This window comes from Hesperophylax consimilis, chromosome 14 (assembly GCF_061612785.1).
Source record: "Hesperophylax consimilis isolate HC1 chromosome 14, BYU_Hcon_1.0, whole genome shotgun sequence".
Classification (NCBI taxonomy): domain Eukaryota; kingdom Metazoa; phylum Arthropoda; class Insecta; order Trichoptera; family Limnephilidae; genus Hesperophylax; species Hesperophylax consimilis.
In genome coordinates this window covers 12,423,396-12,438,278 of record NC_142849.1, presented here as the reverse complement: position 1 = coordinate 12,438,278, position 14,883 = coordinate 12,423,396, and the positions used below count along the sequence as shown (strand labels likewise).

The 14,883-nt window shown below is 34.3% G+C and overlaps 1 protein-coding gene across 7 annotated transcripts in view; it reads left to right on the top strand.

Moving 5' to 3' along the window:
* The window catches only part of scrib (scribble planar cell polarity protein), a 412,544-nt gene that overhangs the window by 375,624 nt on the left and 22,037 nt on the right, over positions 1–14,883 (top strand). For all 7 annotated transcript variants that reach the window (XR_016303147.1, XM_089639515.1, XM_089639514.1 and 4 more), the window contains 5 exons: positions 1,265–1,423; positions 2,795–2,953; positions 3,834–3,938; positions 8,018–8,104; positions 8,410–8,559. Coding sequence is in view for 6 of the 7 variants with exons in the window: in XM_089639515.1 (XP_089495641.1) it covers positions 1,265–1,423; positions 2,795–2,953; positions 3,834–3,938; positions 8,018–8,104; positions 8,410–8,559 (660 nt within the window). In the remaining variant the exon portion in view is untranslated. The remainder of the gene's footprint in view (positions 1–1,264; positions 1,424–2,794; positions 2,954–3,833; positions 3,939–8,017; positions 8,105–8,409; positions 8,560–14,883) is intronic.

Below are 14,883 nucleotides of genomic sequence, written 5' to 3'. Positions count from 1 at the left end.
ATTACTTTGATTAATACAAACTTTATACTATCGTGTTTGGCTACAGCGCCCTTGAGGTGATTTTGCACAAGAACGGCGCTATACAAATCATCCAAATATTATTATTATATTTCTTAAGATAATTACTCATTTATCTATGGGATTCAGGATACTATGAACATCTCCAGACCATCTCCGAGTTTGGGTCCTTCAAGTTCTTCAATTTCAAGGAGGTCTTTTAACTTCTTTGAAATATTTCTCCAATTAATACAAAATAATTCTATCCACACAATAAGTTATATCACCACATTTCCTTCGCATGAACACATTTTTCTTTTTAGAGCCACATTTGTACAAACATCACCATCCATAATTTTTTAATAGCCTAAATTAATTATCCCCTTCAACTTATGTGGAACAAAATAAAATGTTAGATTTTATTTTAAAACCATAGACTAAAATATATTTTAATAGCCAATAAGGCATAAAACTTAATTTTTTTTTATTTATAAATGTTTAGACTACCCCTAAATCTTATTTTCGCCTACTCTCATCCTTTCTTTAGAAACTTGTAATTTATTGTTTCAATATCAATGTTAGTTTAGATAGAATTATTTAGTACATACATAATACTTACCTCTAGCTCAAGCAATGTAGTATTACGGACACAATACATTTCCATGGGTGTAGATTGAAATTTACATTATGTCTCCATCCATTTTCCATTACGTCCATCCATTGATGGCCTCCATGGTCGAAGTGTAAGGCTCTCGACTAGTAATACGAAGGTCGCGGGTTCAAATCCCGGCGTGCGCAAGTAAATTTTATTTGATTAATTTGTGTTATTTCATAATTCATTCATTTTAAAAATAATATATAGTATACTTGCGGCAAATTCCAGCGTTCAAGATACTCTCAGTATCGCCCTGGTGTAAGACCACCATTCAGAATTGAAACATTAGGTACTTCCCCACCATTCTGTTCATCTTCTCCTTCCCTTCCCCACTACCTTCAGCCTCACAACATACCCCGATTGGGGATGCTATAGTCTCACTGGCTCCAGACGGTTGGGAGCAGTTGGGATTCTTGTGTGGTGTCACAAAAAAAAAATTGCAATTCCTACTTTAATTTCTGGACACCCATTGAGAGCAAAACCTAAAATCTTTATAATTCCCAATAGATTGATAAGCAAGAACATGATTACTGCCTATGCTTTTCCTCTAGAATGCCTAGATTATGCTGTGTATATTTTATGACCTCTTCTAATAAGTCCTAACATTACCAGGAGTTGGTCATCACGAAGCACGAGGGGGAGAAGCTGGGCATGCACATCAAGGGGGGACTGCGGGGACAGAGGGGCAACCCGCTGGACCCCACCGACGAGGGGGTCTTCATCTCCAAGATCAACAGCGGAGGAGCAGCTAGAAGGGACGCCAGGCTCAAGGTAATATCATCATAATTATGGCCATTTTGTTACAAAGTTTTCCACAAAATAGAGTTTCAACAGAAAACAAAAGACTCTAAAAACGGGGGTTTACATCACATTTTCTCCTACATTTTAATTATTTCCGATGAATGTATTAATAAAATCTCAAATGTTTCTAGATGGATCCCTGCGGATGTAGGTTATTTATATTTAAGATTAATAAAAACAGGACCTTACCATTAAAATATTTTATGTAAAACGGTTTGAAAATTTTGTAAAAGGTACTATAAAATAACCGACAAGCCCCAGATTTTGTAAAAGGTACTATAAAATAACCGACAAGCCCCAGATTTTGTAAAAGGTACTATAAAATAACTGACAAGCCCCAGATTTTGTAAAAGGTACTATAAAATAACCGACAAGCCCCAGATTTTATTTTTTTAGACGATGAATTAGTAACTTCCCGAGGGATCCTTCTAGAAACATTTGAGAATTTAGTAATACATTCATCCAAAGATGGCAAAGTCGACCATAGGTCCGTCGATTATACCGGTCCGCGCGCCAAATGTTGTTTTTCCACAACTTCATTACTTTGTTTTAGAGATAGGGCAAATCAACCGCAAGTCTGTCCAATACACCAGGGCCGCGCCTCACATATTTTTGTGCACTGTTGCTTCACTTACGTCGTTAAGATTCTGGCTTTATTTTAGTGTATTGTCTCATCTTAAATCCTATTCTTTATTTTTTTACGATTCTTAAGAAAATACTCAAGCATTGAATTCTTGACAATGTATTAGTATCCTGATTTTCCCTTTTTCACAATTTTATTATGTAAAATCATAGAGCTACAAAATTAGAAGTGCTATTGCTTACAAATATTTCGTTGAAACATGTTCCACTATTTGAATGCGATAAGCAGTAGTTATAATGTTAGAGCGTTGGAAGCGTTGGAGGTCAATTGGAGGTAAAAAGTGGAACCTTTTTGTTTTCGCTTCATGTCTCTAAATATAATAAATCAATGTGTAAAAAGTAAACCATTTCATTCAATCTGTTGCACAACTTTTCTCATTTTACATGTTATTCTTTTGTTTTTCACTTGAGTTTGGATTATTTAGCTTTTTTAATTATTTCGCTGTTTTAAATTATTCGAATGCCAGTAGGTAAGTACCTTCCTAAATAATGGTAACTCCTACCGATTCCTCGCCATGTAAAAAAAAGTTGATTTGGGTAGGTATCCTAAAACTTTTTTTATTACATTTGTTATTTTTTTACATTTATTACATGGTTTGGTCAGTAGGAACTTATTTCATTCTATATTTTTTTTCTATACAATGTCAATATAATTTTTGTTCTTCTCAACAGTTCTTATGTAATTATTTTGTTTTGCAGGTGGGGATGAGACTATTGGAAGTGAACGGAATTTCCCTGCTGGGTGCCACACATGCTGAGGCAGTCAATGCCCTCAGAGGAAGTGGCATCATGGCGCCCCTGCACCTTGTTGTGTGCCACGGCTATGACAGGACCTACATAGATAGACTTCCTAGCCAGGTAATTATTCATTTCAATTTTATATGTTTTCAGTGTGTTTTAGGAGTGTTTAATGTATTATAGATATTTTTTAACACTGTTTTTAATTAATGAATTTGTTGACGCTTTGATTTGGTATCCACAAGGCATATTAATTACCGTCACAATAAAACTATCTGTATTTTAAAGGGTGTTGTGTACAAAATCCTACCATTTCAAACTAATTTCTCTACATTGCCGATATCGCTTTAGTAATAAAGGTATAACTAGTTCTTGCTTAGACTTGATTTTCATTTTTAAATCAATCACATTACACGCATAATGGGATAATTGAACCCAAATAGTCGTAAAGCCAGTTTTGTAATTTCATCTACATTATTTGATTTTCATGAAATGAAATAGCCGGAATTGAAACTAAATAACCGCCCAATTATTAATAAATTCATAGAATATTATTCTACGGATGTCATCATTATTATTCAACATAACGGTGAAATCTCTATCTATATATCTCTATTATCTGAAATAAACTATAAATGCAGAAAAGCAAGTAATGTAAATATAATAAATTTGTTCTTCTTCGCTATTCATATTAATTTGATACCTTAAAGAAAAATAAAAATTTGTACTTAAATGTTTAATATGCCAACTATTTTTGCGAGTGAGGGATAACGATTATTCGCGGAACGATTTTTCGAGATTTCACTGTATTTTTATTTTGTCTAAGATATTCAGTAAGCCATTTAAGTGGATCGAAAAAGCCTGTACTATTAGCTTTATCAACTTCACATTAGAATTCACACCACTAGCCAAGAATTTTGCACCGTGAGCTTTCCCCTCGCAATAGCTACATGTAGCCTGCTTGCCCCACCTAATGGCGAGCACCTTCCTCATCCAACAGGCCAACAGCGAGAGCGGGGTCAGCGGCTCCGTGAGCGGATCCCTCTCGCAGTCTGTGAGCAGTCTGGACCGCGAGGACCCGGAGTCGGAGCAGATCAAACTGCAGGTTAGTCAATCGCATCCCTTGTCCCTCGCCCCTCACCCCACGGCACAGCTTTGATTTGTGTGTTTTCATACAATTTAGATATGCTTATTGTCAGATTCTTTAGTTGGTAGCAATAAACATTATGTCATATGGGTTTTTAAAAATTAATTGATGTTATGTTTGATATTTTTGGATATCAGTGTTCTTATGTTAAGGTGAAACAGATGTGACAATTCCCATACAATCTATTTTTCAGCCACATTTGAAAACTACAGATAATATTTTATTTATTTTAGTACCGAAAAATAATACTCGTAATGAGTTTATCGCGAACGAAAATTTCACTGTTCTATCACTTATAATAACCAAGTAATTAAATTAACAAAAGTAATTATTTTATGCGGGCACCGCCAGCCGAAATGCCCGAATCCGTGTTAGAAGGAGACAAACATATGTGCGAGCCATATGTTTCACGTGCACGCTATTAGCCCATTCCTACGGTGTTAAAGTGGTCAGTAAAAATGTCAATTTGCGCGGCTTGATTTGTTATTCTGATAGAATGTTCGTTTTGCTTTTTTACGAATGTTCCAGTATTACTCGTCGCAAGGAACATTTGCGGTTTTGGCACGCAGTAAAAAAGGCAAAATTAACTGTATAATAATTATAGTGAGAGCGGTTGTAATTATTTAGAACTTTCTTAAATCTGTAACTATCACTAGCTAGACGCCCGCCAATTCACATTCTCTCATTCATTCATTCAACAGTCGATTGTCTGCCGCGGTTTGAAGTGACTTTTTTCGATTTTGTACAGCATTGTTATTCCATAAAAATGAGGCGTGCCCTTTATAAGAATCATCAGTATTCCGGGAAAAGAGTGAATCCAAGACTAAGTGCGAACGGGATGAAACGTCAGCACGGCGAATCGGAATACAGGTAAGTATTATGAAATTATTTCAAAATATTTTATTATTTTTTAAATATTTTCTCGGTACCTACCTAACTAACTAACCATCACGCTTGTTATTTTATGACCCATGTCGCTCGTTTGGTATAGGGTGATTCATATTTAATGTTGCTCAAAAATTATACTCCTTTAATGCTTTTATATTATATCTTTTAGTTCCCACAAACACTGACGCGGAAATAAAGAAAACAAGTGTTCGAATGACGAGACCCAGGAGGATAAATCCAGGACTGCTTCTCTGAGAGAAAGATGATGAATTAATTGGACAAAGTAGACCAATTCAAGCTATCGGACAAAATATTAAAACAAACATTGAAAGAAAAAGGATCTTACAAAAAAAAGAAATATGGACAGAATATGTGAAAAGAATAAAAAATAAATAAATAAGTAAATAAAAAATCTTTTACTATCGTCGTTCCCGCCAGGCATCGTGAGTTCAATTCCACAGCTGGCTAATTCCTCCATCACGACCCAGGCAACGCTTTCCGCTTACTGTGATGGCAGTTTTACAACTAGTTTATGGACACCGTGTATAAGATATTTGTACAAAAAGTTTTTTTTTTTCAATCACCTTTCTGCCCTATAAAGGATTTACTATTATTAACATGACATGTTTGTCATTTGTGAACATAAAATATACCCATTTACAAAATACAAAAAGTTTTTTAATGTGAAAAGGCGACTTCATATGCACACTGTAGGCATCGTCTTTGTGGACACTCATATATTACGACGCACGTGGCGAGCTGATTTCAAAACAATGCCTATATTATTTATATGCGAGATGATGTTATGATGTTCGAGAGCCCTTTCTGACTTGTGCATATGACAAATTTGTTTCTCCGTCTGGCAATTCTAACCACTTCGTTGGTTTGATGAATGCGCCCCATAGAAATGTAAGAAAAAGTGTAACCTTTTGACTTATTCGCGAAATATTTGTAAGCAAGCAACCGCGCGAATACATGGTTACTATGTAGGTATATACCTACATCGCTTGGTATGATTATGTCCATTTAGCAAAAGCGGCCTTTAAAAAAGAGGTCCAGTTAACGCCAGCTCCCGGCACACATACCGTTGTTCCTAGCCGGCTCCTTTTATAAATTATTTAATCTTCCCAGGCATTGATTTAGTTTAGTGAATTGAACAAACCTCTATCTCGTGTCTCTTTCATACTCATGCGAAACATCGTAAATTTTTTGAAATGGAGTCTTTTTCGCAAATGGTTTTGGTTGGGTAAATAAAAATTTCCTGTACCAACGCGCGCGGAGCTGCGTGAAATGTCATTTGTACGTATTTTTTGCAATGAAATTGTGTATTTTTCAGCCGTTTTCTACGATTATGTAATTATAGGTACCATAAAAAATTTATACAGATTAATATTACTTATATACGTTCGCAAACCAATAATTCATCTCAATATTATAAAGCATAACGTGTTAAAAGTGTTTTATTAGACGATATTGAAAATAACACCATCTATCGGCATAAAGTTTCGAAAAATGTTTTGAGATGGCCCTTAATATATTATGGTAAGTGAAAAAATAGGAATTTTGTAATGATATCATTAAGGCCACTTCACTCATGGGGAAACTGAGACCAAACAAAAACTGGTTGGGTTGCAAACTGGTCGGCGACCAAGCTTCTCTCATGGGGCAACTCAGGTTTACGATTTCAGTCATTATCTCAGCTTGTTTAACCATAGAATGAAGAAGAACACGTCATCTGTCACCGTTATATTGCATTCAAAAATATCTACAAAATCAAGTGATGAAGACGCCAATCCTTATTATTATTATCAACGAAGGCGATATCTTCTAAAAATCGGATCTGGGGTAATCCAATACAATCCACGACAATTTCAATACGATACAAATTGTATTCCAAACTCAGACACAATACCACCTTCACAAGATCTTCAAATAACTACGCTATCTTCATAGCTTATCGTGAGAAATTATTTAGCTATTTTATTAATACCTACTCTACAAGTAGCACTTTCACGGTGCTGGAATCAAACTGTGCAATAATATAAAAAATAAACAAATATATTACCTGCTAAATTAACTGTTTTCCCCTGCTTTGCTCCAAGCTTTTCCCGTTATTTGTTTATTTTATCTTAAAATAGTTCACATAATATGTACGGTGGTTACATATATGTTATTATAAAAATCATAATATTATAAAGCAATGAAGTTACAAACTAAGTATAGTAGGTATTTAAAGTTAAAAATGATAATGTTTAATATACATATTGTGTCTTTCGTGCATAATTAGGAAGCTTATATGTAGTTGTAAATGCAATGTAATTTATCAACCTCTTGGACAAATTCGGAGTTTTTCTGCCGGACATATCGCAAAATTCTTGAAAATTGACAGCTCGTGAGACGCTAGCAACTGTAATGCGCCGGCGACTAGCACGGCGAGTTGCCAGAGACTGATTGTGTCGGTGTTGAAAACTGGTCTTTGATAAGTTGCGTAGCGTGCGGACCGCCATTGAAATTCACAGGATAGCGACTTGATTTTACAACTGCTTTTTTTTCAGTTGCCCCTTAAGCGAACGGCGGAAGTTTTTTTATGCTCCTTCATTTGACATAACCTATAATCTTACATAAATGGTTCACCAAACCCATAGAATAGAGAATAACACTAGAAGTGCATTCCATAAAAATTTGAATGGAAACAAATGTTCCATTTAGTCCAATAGCCCAGCGCTCCATCTCACTTACACTCGCCCGACATTGTAGATCTCCATCCCATTTAAATTTCGTAAACACAGTTTTGTTTTGGCAATTTAAGCCTCGATTAGGCAAATATTTCGATCACTAAACACGCCCACAAGACAGTGTTATTCTTTATTCTGAGACCAACCCAGTATAAATGATTATTTATTGAATTGATTGGGGTTGAATGTTTGTACTGTTCACCTGAGAAATGTATTTTGTAAAGGCTCTGATAAAGGAGCGACTTATTACATTGACAATACATTGCCATCTTCTTCTTTCACCGGTGAAAGAAGAAGAGTACTTTAATTAAAGGAGCAACTTTTCCTAGATTTAATGTTTTAAAATATCTATTGTTCTGTTTGAATTCTCCTTGTTTTGTCAGAGTGGCGAATGACTATAATTTATCTTTTCAGGAACAGCAAATGCAACAAGAACTGGTGGAGTGGGAACGAGAGAGGCAGTTGGCCGAATTAACAAGAGAGAAATCTACACCGGAGAAGGTATGAATAATTATATTTATATTTTCGAAAACAGCACACCTGTAATTTCTACTAATTACATATTTCAATCACTTTTCATCACGACGCTACAACCCAGGGTGGGATATAAAAAATGTTCTCCACTAGCTGCGTTCCTTAGCCATTCGCCTTCAGTGCTCAGGTCCTCTTTCCTCTTCCATACTGTCAGTTCTTTCTTATGCTCTGCCACCTGTCTTTCTTTCCACGTGAGCATCCCATCGTAGTATTTGTTATTAGTGGCATATTGATTTTTTGTATTTTAATTAATGAAATCCCCTTTATCCTAGGTGCTAGACATTGTCCGTGCCGCCGAGAGCATTGCCCTGGACGTGCCCCCAAAGTCCCCGGAGCCCCAGCAGAAGACCACCACCGTGGTGATGAGCAAGCACACTCTGCTGCCCAACACGGTCACCAATACCGCCACCAACCAGCAAGCGGTAAGTCAACGCCCGCCTTACTACTACAGACGCAACTGATCCCTGTCAAACTTCTGCTCCCTCGATACTTGCAATATTATGTTCAAAAAACGCCACAATTGATCTGTGTCAAATTATATTATACTTGTCAACTGCAAAAGGTACCAAGTTGTTAATAGATACACAATTTCGTATAACGTTACTTCAATGGCAAAACCACTATTTACCAATTTTCACAAGGAAGCAAAAAAGCAATTTAATACTATGTTATATTTATTTTACCTTAAAACATTGTTATTACATTTTATTGTATTTTTTGTGGTCTAATAGTGGGAACTTTAGATCACACGTTTTTTGGTTGTGTCTTTCTAAACAAATATCCTCTCTTCTATGAAGCCTTATCTAAAATTGCCTCCCCTCCTTTTCAACATCTCATCTTTTCTATATCTGAACTCGACTCCAAACTTTTGTATACATAATTATTAAATTAGCCCATTTTAAATAACATTAACACATTTCGGCCAGGTATTTTTTGCGCTGGCGCTATGCTGGGTCCCGTGCGAATTTCTCTAATTTGTTTTAAATCGCTATATCTTCGTAAATAATTAAAATATTTTAATAAAAATTTCTACATAGTAACTCAGCATACCCAAGCTATAAAAGTACTAAACGAAAATCGAATATTATTTGAAATGCAACTCAATTAACCTGGTAATATGTTTATTACGGTCCGCCTATCGGTATTTGCTCATACCTACTTTGTTTTAAAAACGCCCAACATCTCTCGCTCGCTTGCCCATAAGAGTTGAGTGGGTGCGGAACGGAGAAAGAGATTTGAATCCCGTTTCACGGTCATAAAAACCCTCATTCCAGGAATTGAATTATTTCACTAACAAATAATATACTATCATTTTGTTGAAATACCGATGTAAACGAAAGGCACGAAAATAAATATTAAAAAAAACTTGCATTACAATTCAATAATTTTGTACATTTAGTTGGGACCTTTACAAAGAGATTGGTATATAATATTCATGTAAAAACATTGAATAATTCCATTTTTTCTGCCATTGAAATGAAGCCGGCGCAAAAGGTAAAAATACCCTTCCCGTCCTTAAGCAACAATCGACCGAACGGGTAGAAATACCTTTCCCGACCTTCACCAAAGTGTGTTAATATATAAATTCGCCTTCCCTCTCTCATTGGTTTCATGGTAAAATAAAGACATTACTTTGTTCTTACATTTCATAGCAATGGTAAAATGAAGACATTACTTTGTTCTTTCACTTCATGGTAAAATAAAGATATTACGTAAAATACTTTGTTTTTACTGTGCGTGATACACAGAAACGAAATATGTATGTACATATTCTGATAAGTGATTTTGACATAGAAGCGACAATATTTGTTTTTGATTGATTGCTTTTACATACTATGTCCATCTTCAAATTTATGAATAACATTTATTCAAGTGTTTATTATTAACAAATAAATAGTTTCCCTTATGCAGTTGACTTATTTTATTTGACACTGAAGAGTTTTGCAGTAAAGATTAATATTTTTAAATTTCTTATTGCGCAAAGTAAAAGTGACGAGTTTGTACTCGGTATTTTTTTACAATAGTGTACTAATTAGCAATCCTTCAAAATTCTGCAGTGTCAATGAGAAAATTAGTATTATGACAAACTTATTTGTAATGGTGTCCCTTGTCTATAAATTTTTAAATAACAATTTGAAACTTCCCATTAAATTGTTAATTAGTAATTAATTATTGTTGAAGGATTTGATATTATTTATTGGTATTTGCTAGAACTTCTCTAAACTGATTGATATTGTGAGTGAATGACTCAATACACATTGCATGCGCATGACACAACACACTGACAACTATTTGCTTTGCATGAAATCAACAAGTATGCATCACCCAAATCATTTTATTTCCATTTAGTATTTATTTGCAATTCGTATTACCCATTTTAAATTGCCTTATATTAGATGGTCGCTTTTCAAAATGCTGTGTAGCTTCTAGAATGGTTTTGTATTGAATCTCCACAATTACTTTTGGAAGATTTACGTTAGCTTAGTTAGAAATTATTTTAGTTATGTTTGACTATTGATTTTACTCATACAAACAAACAATTTTACATAAAACAAACATTAATTTTTTTACCCAATTATCCATCTTTCTTGTTTGTACCATAATGTGAATGGATGTGAATTTTTATCATTTTTTAACCCCTTTAAATCAATTAGATTTTGATGTTCTGATAGGTGCGTATATAATTACGTCGTATTGAAAGATATACAGAGTGTATCAGCACATACCTGATAGACTTTAACCAGCGATTACTAAGCATATTTGGGGTAAAACGTTTACAAGTCATTTTGCTACCTGACTACTTTTTTTTCATTTAAAAACAAAAAAAAATTCTGCCCCACGTCGCAATAGATCATATAACACTCCGTCTTATCTTTACAGTGCTGCTGGAACGAGACAAGTATCATGTGATGAAAGTTTTTTGTTGTTTTTAATTGAAAAAAATATCACCAGAATTTATAGTAAATATGCTCAGGAATCACTGGTTAAAATTTGTCTGATACACCCTGTATAAATACAATGAAATAGCTGTCACACATTTTAAGTAAAACTAGCAGAACTTAATCATATTCCATTTAAAAATGGTATTGAATATAGGAATATATTATAGGAATTATTTGAACTAAATACATCGACTTTGGTAAATAACAATATTATGTGCATAAGAAAGTGCATTGTATTCATATTGTTATCAACTAAAATGAACATTATTAAGTTAATTTTGAATATTAAAATTACCTGTCTGTATTTGCTAATTTTCCTCTCAATTTTAATTTTTCTTTCATTATCCCCTCAGGCTAATTTGTTAGCTTTTGGGAACAGCTCATATGGGTCTCATAGAAATCGTTGTCTCCCTTACTGTCATGGTGAGAAATATGATCTAAATGGTTTTAGGAAGAGAAAACACCACGCTTTATATTCAAATCTAAATGTTAACCACAGTAGGATCAAAATGTACACAGATATGAAATCAAAGTTTCCGACCGCAATTTGAAAAAAAATAATGAACATTTTTACTAAAATTTTTTACATGAAACAATAAAAAAGTGAGGTGACAGTAACTTTTATAATTCATTTGTCTAATAAAATGTGTGTTTTTTTTCTTTTTATTTTTTAAAGTGAGCTTTATTTTTAAAACTTTTTTTATGTTTGCATTAAAAATTTTAATATTTAAAAATATATATTTTCATTTCTGAAATGATAATGTGAAAGTGTATTTCATCACCTTTCAAAAACAGTTTTTAGTTTTTGGATACATTCAGAAATATTCCATTTATTTGGATTTTATTGCAAAGTGGAAATACTCTGACCTTCTGACAGAATATGCCCGAGGCTTGAGGGGTTAAACTTATTGACAAAAATTTTGCCATTTTTTTGTGATAAAAGCAAAATGCTTCCGTTATGATTAAAAACTAAAAATTGTGTTAATTTCTACAATTGGCCTTTTTTTTATTATTTATTTAATCGATATGCTTACTGTCAGTTTCTTTCCAAAGTTCCATAAAGAAATTTTCTAGATAAATGAAATAAATAATTTAAAATTAAACAATAACTTTGTAAACATCACTTAAAGGTAAATACTTAATGCCGACCGGGTTTCGCTACAACCGTAGCTTCATCAGGGCAGTATAATACTAAACATCTGTTGATATCACGGTAAGTGGACAGTCTGAGCTACAGTGGAAGAGGTAGGGGTAGGTGGGAGATTCAGAGGCGAGTGCTCTTTGTCAATAGGGAACAATCTGAGTATAGGACTTTTATTTAGGTTTATTTGGTTGTTGATGACTTTGCTATTGATGTTTTTGGCTTTCCTTAACTCTAGCGCCTCTAAGTTATCCAACCTAAGACCTATTCCGTTTTTATGTAATAGACTGACGCCAGTATTTTTGTCAAACGTATGGTTGGTTGCTATGAGATGATTTGCAAATTCGGAGAACCCATTACTGTTTAAGCCTCTTAGGTGTTTTTGACTCGCGTGTTGACATTACGCGCTGTCTTGCCTATGTAAAACGCGGGACAGTCACTACATTGCAGTGAGTAAATACCTGAGTGATTTAACCGATGTTCTTTGTCCTTAACGTTCATCAAAAATTTACCTATACTATTGTTAGTGTAAAAAGCTGGTTTGATATCTGGTGGAAGGTTTTATATGCTTTTTTGAGAGAAATTATTGATGTACAAAATTCTACGCCATTGTTGAGGTTGATTATTATTAGTTGATATATTATTATTATGAGGGGAGCTGTTAAATAGAAATTTACTTGTCGATAATCTTTTTAATTTCTTATTTAGGATGTTATTGACCATATCCCTACCTCTTCCACTGTAGCTCAGACTATCCACTCACTGTGATATCAACACATGTTAATTCAGATTTTAGAAGTTTAGTATTATACTGCCCTGATGAAGCTACGGTTGTAGCGAAACCCGGTCGGCATTAAGTATTTACCTATAAGTGATGTTTACAAAGTTATTGTTTAATTTTAAATTATAATGTCACATCACAAAGTAACAGCTTCATATGAAGAAAGAAATAAATAATGCTTTATCCATGTTTGTGTAACTATATTAATTTTAAATTCATCAAATTTAATTTACAACACATGTTATTATATAATTGACTTACATGGTATGCCAACAGCACTTGCATCTCACATTATGAGTCTCAAGATGTGAAGGTTGATTATTTATTTACATAGTTCTTTTCATGAAAATTCTACAGCATTACAATCATTATTTTTCCCCTTTCACCCAGTCTTGTGTAATTGGAATGTTTGTTTCAATAGAATGTATCAATGACCATTTCATCGAATATAAATAACAACATATTATGTATGGATAATTAGACTACCTAGTTTTTCATGCCATAAACCAAATTCTTGATACAATAATTTATTTTGTATTTGGGAAAGTGAATCCGCATTTGTATTGTTATTAGGGAGTTATATGAATAGAAAAGCATGGAACTTAGGAAAATCAATGTATTTGGCAGATGATTGGCCCTATTTTATGTCTTATGTATTTTGTTGGGATATTAAAACAATGGTTTTACAATACAATGGATCTAGTGCATTCTTGTTAATTGACTTGTTTTATGGACCAACTCAGTACTGGAACAATGTCGATTGATTTCGTTGATGTGGAATGGGCTCAATATTCATTGATGTTTGGTAAAAAAATAGCTCTTTAAAAACTCTGCTGCATGGATGTTGTTCAGTGATCTTATGTTCGTTAATTAGGTGTATGTACTTGTGTTTTATTTTCTACATACAACAATCTAGGTTTGTCAATAATCTCCAAGTTATCCATACAAATAAATAACTATAATAGTTAGGAATAGATCTCTTCAATGGGTTAGTCATTACATCAATGGGATCGTACTAAAATAATATTTTTTATTGGTATACCTAGATTGTTATAATTTTAAGCAAATTATATTAAGTTTGTACCTTATTTTGAATATCGTCAAACTCCGTTTAAATAAGGACAGATTCTGAACCACCTCTAGATTGTAGATCATAAACTACAGCGATTTAAGTTAATATGAAAACTGTGAAAAGGCGGAAGGGCATAAAAAGAGATTTATATCACTCCTAGGCTGGAAATAGTGGGCGTACGTCGGTCTTGTACCGTCAGTTATGCGATGATGCCATAGTGTATCACCGATGTCGCCCGAGTACAGTCGTATTCAATTAATGAAGTGTCTTTATTAATATTGTATTCATCAAAGACCCCCCAGTAGCAATACATTGATAAAGGTGATTTCTGAAGTTTTCGGCTGCATTTTGGCCCATCTCAACAGATATAGTGGCGATTTCCTCCCGAATTCGATCCTCGAGTTCTTCGGAGGTGAGAAGCACCCCATGTCACCCCTCAGGGGAGAGGCGCGCAGGGAGCATCTGTCGCAGGAACTCGAGCAGTATGGGCCGCAGCACCGTCCTGTTGAAACCAGGTGTCTCCCAGATCTGTTTCCTCCGTTAGTTCTTCTAATTGAGGTTCAAATAATTTTTCCACCATGGAAACATAACGTTGAGCGTCACGGTTGACAGTCACGGTTCGTCTATTCTCCTCAAAAAATTAAAATGACCCCGAATTTGGAAATCGCACACCACACGGTCACTTTTGGGGAGCGAAGAGGTCTATCGTGAAGTTGCCTTGAGTTATTTTCAGCAATGTTGTTTATTCACTGCTCCACAGAGATTGAAGTGGGCCTTGTCACCAGTCAGGAGGTTTCAACTCATAATCTT